This window comes from Triticum urartu, chromosome 1, assembly GCF_003073215.2.
Source record: "Triticum urartu cultivar G1812 chromosome 1, Tu2.1, whole genome shotgun sequence".
NCBI classification, from domain to species: Eukaryota; Viridiplantae; Streptophyta; class Magnoliopsida; order Poales; family Poaceae; genus Triticum; species Triticum urartu.
This window is the reverse complement of record NC_053022.1, coordinates 25,409,318-25,426,850: the sequence shown is the minus strand read 5'-3', so window position 1 is coordinate 25,426,850 and position 17,533 is coordinate 25,409,318. Positions and strand designations below refer to the sequence as shown.

Here is a 17,533-nt window from a genome sequence, read left to right as displayed (position 1 = left end):
GAAAGAGATTTCTCAGCAGTATTATCAAGACTGAGTTGAGGAATAAGATGTGTGATGATTGGTTGAATTATTCCATGGTGTGCAATATTGAGCGAGAAATTTTTGCAAAGGTTGATGATGATGCTATTATATATCGCTTTCAAGCCTATAGATTTCGCAAAGGAACTTTACCTCCTCGTAGTAGTAAGTTTTCAACTTTGTACAATGATAATTGTTTCACTTCATGTTTATGTCTTCTCTCATGAAATTTTGCTTCTAATTTCTCTAAGGTGTTGGCTCTTCTTCCACCGTTGATCAAGTTATGGAAGACACTGATGAAGCAGCAAACCATTGATTTGGTACTCTTTGTACTGCACGTACTGTTTGTAGTTCTTGTCATCTTTTTATCTATTTTGTTGTATCTTTAAGCATTGAGTTTAAATTCTAAATTTTTGGTGCAATTGAGCCATATTTGAGGTATTCTTTTGAGGTAGTTGTAGCTTGATGGATTTTAAGTTTTTCTCTCGCGATAAAAAAAAATTTTGGGCCCGGGGCTTGCTCTAATCCTGGATCCGCCACTGAGCCCAATCAACAATCCAATTGCAAGTTAGTTTAACCAAAGTAATAGGGTCATTGACCTTTTTTATCACGAAAAATCATATCATTTTGACATTTCCAAATAGCCCACATAATTGCCGAGATCCCAACCAACACAAGTTTTCTTTCTTCCAGAGTGATTTTTTAATCTAGGGACCCAGACAATCGTCAACTCCAATCGGAGTTGTCTTTAGATTGAAAGAACATTTTATTAGACTCCACAATAACCTAGCAGCAGAACAAGAAAAAAAATAGATGATCTATGGTCTCATCTTGACCACGGTATACACAACTCTGACTTCCTTTTCATCCTTTTTTAGCTAGATTATCTTTGGTCAGTATACTGATCCTAGCAATAAGCCAGATAAACATCTTGATCTTTGCTAGAACTTTAATCTTCCACAGAAATTTATGTGAGAAACCAACCTATGTCTTAATCAGATGGAGATAAAAAAGATCTCACTGAGAATTGTCTGTTGGCCGTCAACATCCATAATGGCCGATCCTTGCCGTCATGCATTCTCACCTCCTCACACCTAACTCTCAAACTGTCCCACATAATTCGTTTGTCCTCAGTCAAATTCCTCCTGAATTTAAACCCTTCCCATCCCATGTTAATGGCCTGGGCCACCGAGATGTCATGGTTTAGGCTAATGAAGTACAGACTCGGGTAGGCCTTTTTTAAAGGTTTAGATCCCACCCACCAATCTCCGCGCCGCTTTATATATGAAGTAACATTATCAAACTGATACAAGTTGATAAAGAGACTCTCTTACAAAACAGATCAAAGTTAAAACAAGAGTACTACACTCTTTCGGGTTTAAAAGTCCGTCGGGCCATGATTGCACGCCCATCATTCTAAGTTCGCTCATAATATGTTTCGTGTTTGTTCATTGGGTTTAGTTGGGGCAACGCCCGCTGATTGGGCGATTACTTAGCTAGGGTAGGGACGTCGCACACAGGCGCGAGGGGTGAGGCTGCATACGGGAATTAATTGCTTTGGCGATTTAAAAAGGGCCTTCCTCTCTATCTTATGCACCGTTGGTCTATGTGACGAGCATTGCACGTGGAATTAATTTCTCTTTTGTAATTTCCCCAAGTTAATCTTTCGCACTGGGCTCAAAGTTGAGTTAATTACGATTTTGATACTATATAAACTTGCATTCATTAACCCTACAACTTGCGTTTCGGGTACATCCAAGTACATTTCGGTCATTTGCCAGGCAGTCTCTGTTAAATTCTGCACGCCAGATGGCCCACAATCCATACCTGCGCATGGGGCACACCTGTTAGTGGCAAAGATAGAAATACAAATACATCAAAAAAAATAATGTGTGCCCACTGGCATTCGAAATCGACACGTTACCTACCACACTCCCAGCAGCAGCCACTGTACCAGCTGTTACTTTTCCTTTATTGTTGCAGATAGACATTTACTAGCTGTTACTTTCCTATATTGTTTCAGATAGACATTTATCTTCAATGGCTAGGAAACAATTGATTGAAAGTCAAAATAGGCGTCACAAGCGGGTTTGGGGAATATGTTTTTCTCCCTTTTAGTTTTATTCTACAAGGACTGGAAAAGCCAGTTTTTGAAAGAAAAACACAGATTTTCCGCCATTATTTCGGTCAATTTTTTCAAACGAATGTTAAATTCAATTTTATTTTTAGTGTAAACATATATTCCTTTTAACCCCATATATGACAAGTTGTGCCTCCTGTTGTAGTGGTCAGCTTGACTTATTTTATTAGGAGGGGTGCCGGTTCATGGCATCGCTAAGGCATTATCATGACATTGCCCATCTTTTTTTATAAAAAGGTCAGGTTTATGCAAGATGGTTATCACCTGGAAGAAAGTTGTTATGTGAAAACATATGCATATGATATCTATTTGGCAATATCTGGCCCTTTAAATTGAAATCAAATGAATTTTTGAATGATATCAAAGACATTTGAGGCTCACTAGAATTCTTGGTAACTGGTCGACCAGGAAAAAAAAGGGATATGAGAGACCCACACATTCAGTAAATCCCATGACATAAACATTTTGGATTACCCTGCACAAAAATATACACATTCAAGGTTTCAGATCAATTTACAAGATATCCTATATAAATGGCAGTATGCATGTACTTATGAGAAACGACAGATGGTGCAATGCCTAACACCTATAGCTTGTCATGTGATGTTGCTGGTTTGATTCATGCTGACTACACTTCTTTTTGCTGAGTTTTAGTTTTTTGAATTTTTGATTTATTTTTTAAACATGATTAAATTTTGAGAACAGAAACATTTTTTGAAACTACTGAACATTTATTGAATTTGTGAACAAATTTTAACAATCTGATTTTTTTTCAATTTCAATTTTTTTAAAAGAAGTGAACACCTTTTGAAATTAGAATGTTTTGGTAATTTCTTAAGATTTGTGAAAAATTCTGAACAATATTTGAAAACAGCAATAGTTGTTGAAAATTTGAACAAATTTGAAAAATATGGATAATTTGAAAATTTTAAATATTTGTTGGAAAAGAAAAATAAACTTGAAATAAAACTTAGAAAGGAAAGAAAAGAAGAAGTAAACAAAAAATAAAAAGCATCAAATGAAAGAAAAAGCAGATAAGACAGAAAAGAAGAAAAAACAGATAAAAACGAAAAAAAATGAAAGAAACAGAAAACCTGGTTCAGGTCTTCTAAAAGTTCCCAAAACCAAAAATCCCGGCTCGGAACCTCAAAGAAGGTTCCCAAAACCAGGATCACAGAAATGCTTAATGGGCCGGCCTACTCAGATCGTGGAAATTTTAAAAGTCCATTGGGCCATGATCGTAGAAATACAAATATAGCAAAAAGAAGAATTTGTGCCCACTGGCATTCGAAATCGACATGTTACCTACCACACTCCTAGCGGCAGCCACTGCACCAGCTGTTACTTTCCTTTATTGTTTCAGATAGGCATTTATCTTAGATGGCTAGGAAACAATTGATTGAAAGTCAAAATAGGCGTCGCACGAGGGTTTGTGCAATATATTTTTCTCCCTTTTGGTTTTATTCCGCAAGGACTGGAAAAGCCAGCTTTTGAAAGAAAAGCCCGGATTTTCCGCCATTTTTTGGTCAATTTTTTCAAACGCATGGTGAATTCAATTTTATTTTTAGTGTAAACATATATTCCTTTTAACCTCATATATTACAAGTTGTGTCTCCTGCTGTAGTGGTCAGCTTGACTTATTTTATTTTTACTTTCCTATATAAACGGCAGTATGCATGTACTTATGAGAAACGGTAGATGTTGCAGTGGCTAACACCTATAGCTTGTTGTCTGACTTTGTTGGTTTGATTCATGCCGACTGCACTTCTTTTTGCTGAGCTTTAGTTCTTAATTTCTAATTTTTTAAACATGATCAAATTTTGAGAAAAGAATCATTTTTTAAAACTATAGAACATTTATTGAATTTTTCGGGAATTTCTTCAGATTAGTGAAAAAATTTGAACAAATTTTGAAAACAGCAATAGTTATTGAAAAATTGAATAAATTTACTTTTTTTTGAATATTTCGAAAATTTCTCAATATTGGTTCAAGAAGAAAAATAAACTTGTAAAAAAATTAAAAGGAAAGAAAAGAAGAAGTAAACAAAAAAACATAAAATGAAAGAAAAAGAAGAAAGTAGAGAAAAGAAGAAAAAACAGATAAAAATGAAAGAAACAGAAAACCTGGTTCAGGTCTTCAAAAAGTTCCCAAAACAAGAAAACCCTGCTCGGAACCTCATAGAAGGTTTCTAAAACATGGATCTCAGAAACGCTTAATGGACCGGCCTACTCAGAACGCTTGGCCTACTCAGATCGCAGAAATGCTTAATGGGCCCTCAAAACCAGGATTGCAGAAATGTAGAAAAAACCATGAATTCAAGAAAAGTTGGTGAATTTTCAAAAAAAAAGAATTTGTTTTGAGGAAATACAGATGAAGTTTGAAGATGCTTCCCCAAATAGGAAAACTCTATTCACAGCTTGATACATGAAATATTTTCAAATTCATGAACTTCTCAGAAACTGAAGAGACCTTTTTGAAATACGTCATTTTAAAAACAATTAATGAACTTTTTTCAACTTTGTGTCCTTTTCAATTTAGGCGGACATTTTTTTGTAAATCCATTGGAAAACTTTGATTGTTTTCAATTGACGAACTTTTTCAAATCTATCAACATTTCTCCGATTCATGAACTGTTTTATAAAATCCATAAACATTGTTTTACTTGTAAAAACTCTTTTTTTTCTTCATATTTTGTGTTTTTTAATTATTTTTGAACATTTTATAAAAAACTAAGTATAAGGGCAGATAATGGTCAAACTGACAATCAACGATTGCCCTGAAGGAATCAACCAATATTTTTTGGGGGTAACGAACCAACTAGTCTTTTTAGGCTACGAACCTTGTCAGCTAGCGACCAAGCAATATAAGAGTATCTCTAGCCGCGCTCTCAAAAAGTCTTCCCAAACGATTTTTTCGCACAGGCGCAGAAAAATCGGTCCAGTCGCGTTTCTAGGAGCCCGATTTTCGCCGGCCTAGGCCGAAATTAGCGCCGGTGGACCCAAGCCGAACCCGGCGCGCTGGGGCGCTCGGGGACGCCGGGGCGAGCGGTTTTGGCGCGAAAGAGCTGCGGCCCCGCCGCGTCAGCGACACCGCGCGTCGTCTTCCCCCACGCCTCGATTTTTCGCGGGGAATCAATGGCAAGGCTGCCGCCGGTCAGCCTTACCATTGATTCCTCACGGGCGGCGCTGACGCACCTCGAGGGCGGCAACCACCCGCCGTTGGCGTACCCCTCGACGAGGGCGGCCGCCACGGCCACGGCTCACCGCCGACGCGATGGGCAATGGTTGCCCAGGAGGTTTGGCGCCTCCTCTTCTTCCTCCTCATCACGCTCTTCTTCGCACTCCTCCGGCTCTCCGGCGCTGCTCGGCGTCAAGGCCGAGCCCGCGGCGGAGACGCCGCTCGGCCGGCGCACTCGCATCGCCAGCATCGTCATCAACGAGGGCGGCCGGCGCGCCTCCTCATCGGCTCCTCCTCTGCGCTTCTTCAAGCCCAAGACGGAGCCGGGGCTCGCGGCGGTGAAGACGGAGCCGGGCCTCCTCCCCGCGGTGAAGACGGAGCACGGCGGCGACGTCGAGCTCGACGACAACGCGGCCTGGAATGGGCACGCGCGGACTCTCTTAAGATGGCGAGGGAGCGCCAGTGCGCCGCTGGGGCCGCGACGAAGAAGGCGTCACCGTCATCGAGGATAGCGACGACGACGGCGCGCCGCCGCCACCAGTTCGCGTTGGCGACGCCGGTCAGGGGTCCACCAGGGACGGCCACGTCAAGAAGGAGAAGCCCGACGACGACAACGGCGGCTACTCCGCGTTCAACCAGTTTCTTTTTTAATTAGACATATTATGTAATAAAAATCCGTGGCTATTATGTAATATATGCCGAACTTCGCCGAACTTTGCTATATTTTTACCTTTTTTGAACGTGCTTGTGGTGGTCCTGGGACGGGCGGCTGGGGAACAACTCGTCCTCAGGCCGATCTTTTGCGACGGCTCATCCTCAGACAACGATTTTTGACGCCCCCCTAAGAAAGCAAATGCTGAAGATGGTCTAATGAACCCCGCTAGCATGACCCAGCGAGCGGCTTTAGAGCGGGGCTCGTTGGCTTCAACACGAGCGCTAAATGGCGATTTGGGCGCCTTAAGTGCTGACTAGAAGCACTCTATTTAATTACGCTTTTGATATATAAATTCGGGTCTTTTCAAGTTTTTATATTGGAGAGCAATGTGGATAATGGGAGACATGTAATGATTGGGCGTTAATATGTGTCGCCAGTTCTGAGTAGGACGCTTGCGTCGCCCACATGCAACTTCCACTAGTAGAAAAAAAGTCTTTTATCCCAGTCTAGAGGGCCTTTAGTCCCGATTCTGGAACCAGTACTAAAGGGTCGTTCCTAAAGCCTCCCCTTTAGTCCCGGTTTTTACACGAACCGGGACTAAAGGCCGTCCACGTGGCCGCTGACTGGAGCTCCAACTTTAGTCCCGGTTGTTAACACCAACCGGGATTTTTTTAAAAGTTTTGATTTTTTTTTCGAATTTCAAATTTGTGAATTATTTTCCAATTTAATCTCTAATCACCCTCATCACTACTCAATTAAACCTCTAATCTTTAATCACCCCTCATCATTTCAAATCATCTAACTTCCCGGCCGATCATCCATTCTCTCACTACTCCAGCCTGAGCACGCTTAACTTTCGGGTTCTATTCTTCCTCGTTTCCAAGTCTGCACTTGTTGTTTTCCTGACAATAGTATGATGTCAATCCTATTAACCCTCAGGAGTTTAGCTTGAGCATGAAGTGACACTTTCACTGTTTGAGTTTGAAACTATTATTTTAAAAAACAATAATTATTTAGTAACACTCATATTTCTTAAATAAGTAGTTTGACCATAGTTTGACCACAATTTGACCAGATTTGACCAAAATTCAAAAAAATAAAATAATTATTTAATAACACTAATATTCTTGAATAATTATGTAGTAACACTAATATTTCTTGAATAGGTAGTTTGACCACAGTTTGACCAGATTTGACCAAAATTCTAAAAAAAACTGAAATTTGAGCATAACTATTTTCCCTTTTAGAATTGGAGGATTTTAAAAAATTGCAAACAGGCCGTAGGCAGTCAAAATCAGATGCGGATTTTTGTGCTGAACATTTTGATATATTATACGTTTTTTTCGACATCGTATGCAAAAGTTATAGCCGTTTTACTTTTTCATGACACTTTTTTGCAAAACATGTCCAAATTTAAGTTTTTTAATTTTCCTAACTAGTAAATGTAGTAATATAACTACATCTTGAAGGATTTTATTTTTTGAAGTTTTTATCATTTTCTTTTGCTTTTTACAAAACCGAAAAGGCGATCCATGGGGGGGTGGGGGGTGGGGGTAGAGTTTGAAAACCGGGACTAAATGACTCATTTGAACCGAGACTAATGCCTTTAGCCGCACGAACCGGGACCAATGCTCACATTAGTCCTGGTTCGTGACTGAATCAGGACTAATGGGCTTACCTGGCCCGAATGAAAGCTCTGTTTTCTACTAGTGTCCCTATGGGTTGGACTAGAGTACAAAGGGAAACTCCTCTAGCAAGCGATGGTGGGTTAAATTTGATCGAGGGTTAGGTTATTTTTTGTTATTTTTCCATTTGATTTTTTTATTTTTGTTGTTTTAAATTTAATTGAAAAAATATTTACAAACTATTTTCAAATTCGTGAATGTTTTATTAATATTGTGAGCTTGTTTACAATTCGTGATTTTGTTTTTGAAATTTGTGAAGTTTAAAACTATTTGTCAAGATAAAACTGTCGTTATTGTTATTATTTAACGGTGGCTTATAGAATGGTGCACTTGTGTTTATGTAATGCATTTGCGACATTTTATAAATGTATGACTATTGACTGCTATAGAATTCCTTGAAAATGTTACATAGATATTTTTTGATGCGGAGACCAAGCTCGACAAGAAGCGGATGCATGCCACCCGACACGTCCTCTCCGAGTACGGCAACATATCCAACGCGTGCGTCCTCTTCATTTTGGACGAGATGCGTAAGCACTCGGCCGAGGAAGGCCACGCCACCACTGGGGAGGGCTTGGATTGGGGCGTGCTCTTCGGCTTCGGCCCTGGCCTCACCATCGAGACCGTCGTGCTCCACAGCGTCCCCATCACCAGCCCATGAGGACAGTGTCGACCAACAAGGCCCATCATTGGGATAGTTTGTCGATCACGGATTTGACCGCTTCAGTTTTCTTTCCTCACTTTGGCATAATTAATGACTTTTCTATTTGTCGGTGTGTTTTTATGTGTGTTGATGTTTTTTTTGCGTTTATGTGTGTTGATATTGATTGTGTGCTTCCTAGCTATGCAGAGATCGGGTATGTATTTATTGTGTTTTGTATCTACTTGATGCTTCACGGGTCAATAAAATTTATCCTTTGTCCAAAAACAACATGTCCGAATTACAACTGTACGGTTTCATGTTAAGTGTGTGATTGTGGTTTTAAAAAACGGAAGCATGTAATCCTAAGTCGATTGAGAATTAACAATTTTTAGCTCGATGCATGCCTTAGACTACCCATAGTAGGAGTAACATAGATAGTAATATCACACTTATTTAGACAAAATAGATGATGTGTCATGTAATTAATGAAGAAAGATATGCATGTGGTAACATAGCTAGTTACTGTAACATCACACATATCAAAAAAAGATGAGTCTATAACTTAATAAATAAAGTGACGCATGACACAACACATATATTATTACCCATTGTGGAAGTGGTAACATAAAGTAGTAACATATGCATGTTACTGCTCTAAGTTACTCCCCGCTGTGACTAGTCTTATGGTTTGTATATACACCTTTGTTCTTTTTCCTCATTTCGGGATTGCTAAACTGCTATTGTTGTTTATTCTAACTTTTTGGCTTTGGTCTACTGGCTGGAGACAGTCTTTGTGGATGCGCTTTTGACCCTGTGGCGTGAGCGTCGTGGCATTTCTTGGCAAATCCGAATTTGAATCTTGTGGGCGGTATTAATCATTTTGATTACTCCCTCCATTCCTTTATATAAGGCTATTATCAAAAAAATATTTTACATCAATACAAGGTCATTAACAGTAATCGAGGTAAAAATTAATGATGTTTTCTTGTACTAGTAACTTTTTAATACTTACATGCATATAGTCATAATGACACTCAACCACTTCCTTCCCATTCATTCGTTGCATGCTTGTGGTGTATTAATGAACCCGGTTAATGGAAAGAAAATTTGACTTGCAAAGGAGTCATTAAATTTTATCTTGGTACCTGTAATATGAGTTTGTGGCCTTGTATAAGGGAATGGAGGGAGTATCAAAGATTGATCTAAATTTAGGGTCCCACATCTTTTTCCTTAATTAAAATACCCCGGGGCTCCTCTCCCCTTGATTCCCCTCTAGAGACAATCTGCTAAATTGATTAAGCTTTTTGATTATTAGCTATGGGTACCTTTTGCAAAGATTACGTTCAAATGCCTCCGTGACGACACGTATGAGGCAACACATGTGCACCACTCCACTTGTCGTCACCAAAGAGTTTTGGTGGACAAATCTAGGATGTGTGGGTGTTTTATATAATACATATTTTTTATATTCAAATTTCAATCTGAAATATCTTTCGATCCAAGCATCCAAAATTTATGATTTTTTTTCATTGTTGCATCCACCACATCAGTATCATAGAAACTAGATCCAAGTTGATAGATTTCGATGAACTTTTTTCGATGCAGCTTCTACTCCCCATGATAATGTACTTATACTTCCCACGTAGTGTACTAGTACTCCTCTTGGTAGTGCATTTGTACTCACCCACGTCTAGTGCACCTATGATGCCGCTTGCATGCCCCCCTCTCCCCACACGCGGAGGGTACCCATATGTGTTAAGTCCTCCTATAAAAATGCATTGAACCACACCGATGTAGTGCAATCATGCAATTCCGGCGACGAACCATGCAATCACCTCCTCCTAGATTTTCTGAGAGCTTCGCCACTTTATGCCCTAAAAGCAGATACCAATTTGAAAAGTCCATAAAGACCAGGTCATTGCACTATACTCGTACCCATATTATGCATAGAATGTTCATGTGAGCCAGTTCACCACAGACCAATCGATTCAAAGTCACAACCAGTCTAAATTGAAAGCATCAGAGACAAGACTCCAAAGTTGTTGTGCTACACCACCACAACCAAAAGACAGACGGCGAGTAGGTTCAGTTGGAGCGCGGCAACAAAGACATGAAAAGATCATCCACATTCATGCCCTTAGCCAGGAGCATCGGGTTACAAACTGTGAGTAGTAACACTCTTGACGCTCTCCACTAAATTAAACCACCCAGGCATCTACCCATGATGGGGCATCCCAAATGCGTGACACTAGTTAGGTTCCCTTCTCCCGCTATGATGCACAAATTCTAGAACCTGCGTGGGTGCGTGGGCAAACAACAATGCCCAAACCACACATCGTCTCAAACCCGTGCTCCCTCTGTTTACAAACACAAGATATTCCAACTACGTGCAGACTAAAATGAGCGAATACACATAAACATAACGAAATACGCCTGTATACATTCGAATCAGGAAAAGTTGCTGTAGAACATCTTATAATTTTTTTTGAGTCTAAACATGCTTTACTTTATTCAGCCAACAAGTTCATAGGTATACAATTGAGGTCTGGTGGATCTATGAGCTACAAATGGCGTCCATGACCCAGACCCAAAGCATGTCTAGCGAGGCTATGTGCCTCTATATTAGTCTCTCTTCCTTCAAAAGTGAAGGTACAAAGCTGGAACGTTGTGGATTCTCTAATATTTCCCTAACGACCGAACCGTACTCTCCTCCAGTGTTGTTCGCGATGTCCTGGATAACCCCCTTGCAGTCGGATACTATTAACACGTGCGTAGCACCGAGATCATTGGCCAGTGCCAGACCTTCACGACATGCCAGAGCCTCAAGAATTGCTGGGTCAGATATGCCCCTGCACCGTATAGCTGAAGCGTCCAGAAACATACCAGTTGAGTCCCTGCAAACTGCACTGAAAGCACCTCCGTTTACCTGACGTGCCACAGCCCCATCCACTTTTATCTTCACACACCCAGGTGGCGGTGGGCTCCATGCCTCATGTTGATGCTGCTGCTGCATAGGCCCTGTCCGTGAAGGAGATTCTTGGGTTTGCAATCCTTCAACTCTCTTAGATATTTCATGATGAAATTATGTGTCACTTGGGGACTCTGGAATATGTGCTCATGCAATGCCTGTCTCTTTGCAAACCAGATCGACCAGAGGGTGACAACTGTCTGGGTGAACTCTTCACTTGATAGCATGTCATGCAGTGCAAACACCCACCTTTTTGCGCCGGGTTCAACAGTACTGTTAAGTGCTTCGACCAGATCATGATCTTGGAGAGCCCAGACACATCTCGCGACACTGCAATGAAGTAGAGAGTGTTGCCAAGAATCTTCAGCATCGCAGAGTCCGCAGCACGTAGTTGTGGACATGTTTCTCTCACGAAGAAGGTCCGCAGTCGGGATGGATTGCTAGGCAAGCCTTCATAGAAAGATTTTGACCTTCGAGGGTATATCTATATTCCATAGTCTCGTCCATGCCTTGTGTTCGCCTGCTGTGTCCGACGACCCAGACCTTCCCTCGAGCCAAGCCTCACGTCTCAACTTTGTGTCAACGAGCATTCGGTAGGCCGATCGAATTGAGAAGGTTCCGTTCTTTTCATGCACCCACGACCAGAAAGTCCTCTATTTTGTCTTGTGCATAGAGGAATTGACAGAATGGTTTGAGCATCAGTAGGAAGAAACACTTCCTCACTAGTGTCCCGATCCCGCTCTGCCCCCGGCAAGATCAACTCCCCGACGTGCTCTGGCGGGTTGGGCACCCTGCTTACTATTGGTCGCATATTGGCCGGGTGTAGAACATCTTATAATGAGCCCAGGGCCGGTCACCGGGTCCTGGCGGGCCGCGGGCTCTTGGAGGGATATAAACAGAGCCCAACTCGCTTCCAAAACAGGGCCGAATCCGATACAAACAAGGAGGCCCGATCCCCCGCAGATCCATTCCCCGGGGCGCACGCGGAAGCCGACAAGCCGGCCACCACACGTGTCCCCCCCTTATCCACACCGCTCTCCCTCACTCCCCCTCCGCCACTATTTATAAGCTCCCCCGAGAAGACTTGACTTCCATTCGCGACGGCACAAGCAAGAAGAGAGAAAAAAAAATCCCCAATCCCTCCGCCCACCCACTCACCACTGCTCCTCGCCCTCCCCTCCCAGATCTGCCGGGCACGGCCCTCGCCGGCGGCGTTGGGTCCGCGATGCCTCGGACGGCGCGGGGGGCCTCGCCCCTGCTCCGCGACGACGCCGCCCTCCCCCTCCCCTCCGCGCTCTGCTGCTCCCACCGCCTCAAGCCCTGGTCTTGGCACCCCAACATCCACTCCTCCTAGCGCGCCGTCCCCTCCCCTTCCCCCTCCCCTTCCTTGCTCCTCTCATCGCTGGACTTCTCTCCTTCTCGTCACTGTCGACTGCCCTGCCTCTGCTCGTGGGATTGGATCGCCGGCGCCGGGACCGGGGTACGCCGCCGACCGACCGACCCCCTCTCTTTTAACCTCGCCGAATCTGGCGCAGACCTGCATCCAGTGATAGCACTGTCGATCTTTTTAATTAGCACTGCTGTTTAACGTTCGTTTAGGATCTACTGCTAGGGCTCTTAATCTGAGCAGGGACGAAAAACAGAGCTAGCTGCTAGTTTAGTGGATCCTTAATCAGTCAGCTCACGATGGCCTTGTGGTTGTTTGATGGACGCAGGTGTGTGCCTTGTGGTTGCTGTTCTAGGACGCCGGTTTCTTGATGGATGGTCAATCCTGTGATCTTGGGAGTGTGCCAGCAGTGGCATCTGATGGTGCGGGTGCCTCTTCTGCTGTCGCCGGTGGCACCGACATTTCTCCAGGGAAGCAGTCTGCCCTGGATAGAGCTTCGGGGCAGGGGGAGAATGCAGATTGTTCAGTGGAGGCTGGAATGTGTGCAGGTTTCTCCAAGCCGGTTGGCTTGGGGTTGAAGAAGGACCTCCAGAAGTGCGCAACGTTTCCTTCATCGTCATCTGCCGCTGAGGCCGAACCGGAGGACTCATGCTGTGATGCCGATGATGACGCGCCGAAGGACGCGCACACTTACCAGCGCTCTGTGTCCTTGCCTGTGAGTAACTTGTGCTGTGTGTTATCATTTGCCAAAAGATCCACAAGTAGTATCATGCTTTTGATCCATTTCCTACTATACTACTAGTAGACATGAACATCTAGTCTGTTGTGTCAGTCATTGTGATCATGATTTTAAAATCTAGCAGCTATCCAGGTTTTAAGCTAGGTAATGATATGCTGAACTACTGAAACAACTATCCAGGTTTCTGACCTGTCATCACATTCTTTGGAGGCTCAAGGCTTAATGCTTAGGGATTTATAAGAGTGTTGATTAATTTATGGCTTCTTTGTTGTATTTGTTTGAGCATTATAAACCATGTGTTGATATTTTAGTGTGGAAAGGTATAGATAGCATGTTGCTTACTGTGTATAATTTCACAAACTGCATGTAATGCAATAGGTCGGTCTGTTCTTTCCGTTACAAGGAAGTAACAGCAAGTATGACACCGCAAGACAATAATACAATGTTGACCTGCATAAATCGTTGTGTTCGTTTCTGCAGTTGTGGTATTGCTAAACAACTGGGGTATGCTTTACAATTGTCGGTTATAGTCATTGATTTGGAAGTGTATATACAACCAGAATCGCTTTTCGTTCACGTGAACCAACTCACTAATTATCAACCCCATGTTGATAAGTTACATGTGCTCCATGGAACATCATTTGTCGGCAAGCCAGAAATAGTTTTGTTGCTATTAATATTGCGTAATGAGGAAACTAACCAACCTCTTCCTTTTCTTGTCTCCGCAGCCAACTGTGAAGCTCATCCCTGCTATCAAAGGAAGCCGCCAAAAGAATGGGATTCCTTTACCAGCAGAGGATCGCCACATCAAATGGGCGGCCGACGTGTATGACCCCCCTGTTTCATCCGTTTCTCATTCTGTGAACAACAGTTACCAGCGGCGGCCAAAGCCTCGTAAGAAGGACAAGACCAAACAGAAAGAGAAGCGGAAGGCCAGGAACAAGAAAAAAACCAACAACGCTGCCCAGAATCCAGCTGTGCTCCAGACTCCTGGGTAAGATCGCTAGAACTTCTCCTGCTGTTAACTTCCCACACCAACCTGTAGACGAAGTTTGTTGATCTGTGGACCTTGTGTTTTCCAGACTGGAAGACCTTGGCACCTCCATTGGTAGCGAGGCCCAAGCCGATCCTGGCAAAGTTGAGACCGAGATGTTGGACTATGGCATCAGCAGCCAAGAGGTGAAATGCGGAACCAGCTTCCTGCTCGAGTCGGCTGCTAAAATGCATTTCTCCACCGCCGAGGCCTCCTGAAACGCCCGCGGGATCTCTGTTATGTAAATAGGATGGCTGTACATAAATAAATCATGTGTGTTGTTATCACCATGTACCTCCCATTGCACGTGATGTGCTAGAGAACTTCTGCCCTAGCGTTATTTCGTAGCAATCGCTTGAATTTTGGACTAGTTTGTGTATGTAACTATGTATGTTCTGCTGGACAAAACTACCATCAATCTATTACTACACAACAGTTGCTGCCTTATCTAAAGATTCGCTGGTCGTGGCCAGTTCTCCATAGTAGTTATGTTTAAAACTGATCTGCTGGAGGCAGTGTTCAAAATCAGTATTTATCAGAACACCATTATCCCCCCTGCCCAATCCATCTTTAGATGAATGTTCAAGTAAAAACATTTGAAATCATTGCATCCTGATGCATGTCTACATACAAATGTTGCAAATCATCCCCATGAAACTTGGCATTTGATGTTTAACCTAGGTTACCGTCATTTGCCAGTTTGAAATTCACTCCTGTCAGTGAGATGCTTCTTTTGCAAAATCAGTTAGATACTTGAAGCAGAGGATGAGGCATGCTAATAGGAACTTCTGAATTGGATTTATCATCAAAATGTGTTGCATAATAAGCCTCAGTGGGCATCATTAGTTTCAAGAACCAGTGATCCTAGTATGAAAGCTCACAACAAGAATCTACCAAAATTTTACCATGAAGATGCAACTGATCTTAGCAGGTAAGAAGGGGGGATATCAGGACCCACGAATCAACAACCAGAAAGGATACATTTGTCGTCGCACCAGTCACAGCTTACATCTTCCTTAGGTGGTACATACTGGCAACTCAATCACAATTGCCTCATGGTAAACAGCTCATGACCAGCCTCGGCGAGCGCGCTAAATCCTCATCAGAGGCTCATACTTAAGGTAAGCAGCAGCACGGCCATGGTGCTCAGTTGGCACGGCCTTGGATCACATCAAAGCCGACCTCGGTCGGGTCTGTCGCCTGCAGCTCCACCTGGATGCCGTCGAGCTCCCTCTTGAACCTCTCCTTGGAGCTCGCGTAGATCATCTTGCTCCTCACGCGTGCCGTGTCAGGAGACCTGCATAGACATTCAGAATGAATCGGTTGTTACTACACAGTTGCACGTTGTGAAGAGTGAGCGGTGAATCGAAGAACAGATGGGAGGCATCACTGACCATGCGACGAAGAATATCTTGCTCTTCTGGCAGTTCTCCTCGGTGACAAAGTCGTAGTCGAATATCGCGTATCTGCATTCATTGGTGGGGAGGCTGGCGGCGAAGTCCTCATAGTTCAGGGCAGGCTCGCCGACTTTCTCCACAACAACCATCTTCTTCTTATCGTCTATCTTGTAGATGATGAAGCGGTGGGTTCGCTTCGCCTTCAGCTCCAGGAACTTGAGCTTGCATTCGTCGTCCACAGCCATGCCTGACGCAGCGTTCGCCTACAGTAAAAGCGCAGGACAGTTAGCCATGATACTAAGTAATCACTCTTTGTGCACTTGTAACAGAGTACATCTGGAATAAATGTTACGAGGACAGCTGATTAACAGGTGGTGCTGCTGCAACATGGCAACTACTCCCTCCGTTCCGAATTACTTGTCTTAGATTTGTCTAGATACGGAGGTATCTAGCACTAAAATAAGTCTAGATACATCCGTATCTAGACAAATCTAAGACAAGTAATTTAGAACGGAGGGAGTACAAATTACCTGCACCTTTCTAAAGAGTGAGATTAGGTGTAGTTGGTTGCCAGTAGCAATCGTCTGAACCAAACCGATTCATTGCAAACGCCTGTCAGGACCGAGCCAATTCGTCGCAAACGCCTGTCAGGATAGTGGCTTTCAAACAAACGGAATTCCACTAAATGGGACTGTTCAGTGCGTCTGAACCTCAGCTGGTGGAACATCAGCATGTCACAAGGTAATAAAGCGATTTGCAGGTCCACATCCAACAATGATATGATTAAAGATAACGAGTGTACAACAGTCATGACCAAGGACCATAAATCATGTTGATGCTCAATGCAATGAGATTTCTCCTCTTGCATCTTCGACAAAATAATCTCGTTTCAATGTTTTTTTTTCCTTTTCAAAAAGGAAGGTCGCCATTCCTTTTAGGGAAGCAACAACGAGCACTAATGTGCATCATGGAGTTGTTGACAGGCTATTCGCAGATCGAAAGATCCATAAGAGATCCCAGTTGCAAGCTTTCCATATCTCATCACTGAACATTGACAAACTACAGATGGAACCATTAAACTACATGACTCCACCAATAATAAAATCTACAGGTTGGCCATCTAATTTCCTAATCCTGACGACGTCACGTGTCGGTGTCACCGACAACCGAACAGCATCTCTAGAAACTAAAGCGCCACCATTAACAATTCAGGGACCGAAATAACTAATGAGGGCATGTGTCTCCGTCCATCTAAAGCTTAAAAGCTCAATCTGGAAACTCAATCTACAGAAAACAAAAAAGACCTTAAAGAAAGCTCTTGCTGCACCCGACGAATCCGAGGCCAAACTTTTTCAGTTAGTTAACCGCTACCCCGCATGCTCGTTCCAGGACGCCAAATCGATCTACGGCGTGCGGAGAGCAGGCGGATGGGCACTGTGCGCGACGGCAGAAGCAAGATTAACCAAGAACGGAGGAACGGATGGGCTTATGTTACCATGTCGGAGGCCTCGGAGAGGTTAGCGACGACCCCGCGAGGGAGGAGGAGACGGATTCGGTGGCTTCTTCCTCGCCCTACTCGCTCCCTGCTCTCTCTTTTTCGGCTGCGGCGGCTGCTGGGGGAGGGGGGTTGGGTGGTGGGAGGAGGGGGGCGGTGTGGTGGTGGTATTTGTGTGAGGGAGTCGCGTGGGATG

The 17,533-nt window shown here is 43.4% G+C and overlaps 2 protein-coding genes across 3 annotated transcripts; one reads left to right on the top strand and one right to left on the bottom strand.

The window, feature by feature from the left end:
- Positions 1-12,371: 12,371 nt before the first annotated feature.
- Positions 12,372-14,892, top strand: LOC125544051. Its single transcript, XM_048707592.1, has 4 exons — positions 12,372-12,766; positions 13,002-13,388; positions 14,141-14,406; positions 14,495-14,892. The coding sequence occupies exons 2-4, from the start codon at positions 13,044-13,046 to the stop codon at positions 14,661-14,663; spliced, it is 780 nt and encodes a 259-aa protein (XP_048563549.1). The 5' UTR covers positions 12,372-12,766; positions 13,002-13,043; the 3' UTR covers positions 14,664-14,892.
- A 514-nt stretch (positions 14,893-15,406) lies between these two features.
- LOC125544061 (actin-depolymerizing factor 7) lies at positions 15,407-17,533 on the bottom strand. Of its 2 annotated transcripts, XM_048707611.1 has the most exons (4): positions 17,338-17,489; positions 16,373-16,486; positions 15,840-16,105; positions 15,407-15,742 (listed from the first exon to the last, which is right to left on the bottom strand). In XM_048707611.1, the coding sequence occupies exons 3-4, from the start codon at positions 16,085-16,087 to the stop codon at positions 15,592-15,594; spliced, it is 399 nt and encodes a 132-aa protein (XP_048563568.1). In that variant the 5' UTR covers positions 16,088-16,105; positions 16,373-16,486; positions 17,338-17,489; the 3' UTR covers positions 15,407-15,591. The 2 variants fall into 2 exon arrangements, with proteins under 2 accessions (XP_048563568.1, XP_048563558.1); XM_048707601.1 differs by lacking the exon at positions 16,373-16,486 and having other exon boundaries at positions 17,338-17,533.

Bases quoted from the DNA above. Each gene is read 5' to 3' on its own strand.
- LOC125544061 (XM_048707601.1), bottom strand. The intron at 15,743-15,839 runs GTCAGTGATGCC...ATGTCTATGCAG, and splicing joins AAGATATTCTTCGTCGCATG to GTCTCCTGACACGGCACGCG.
- LOC125544051 (XM_048707592.1), top strand. From the start codon at position 13,044: ATGGATGGTCAATCCTGTGATCTTGGGAGTGTGCCAGCAGTGGCATCT. The intron at 13,389-14,140 runs GTGAGTAACTTG...TTGTCTCCGCAG, and splicing joins AGCGCTCTGTGTCCTTGCCT to CCAACTGTGAAGCTCATCCC. The intron at 14,407-14,494 runs GTAAGATCGCTA...TGTGTTTTCCAG, and splicing joins GCTGTGCTCCAGACTCCTGG to ACTGGAAGACCTTGGCACCT.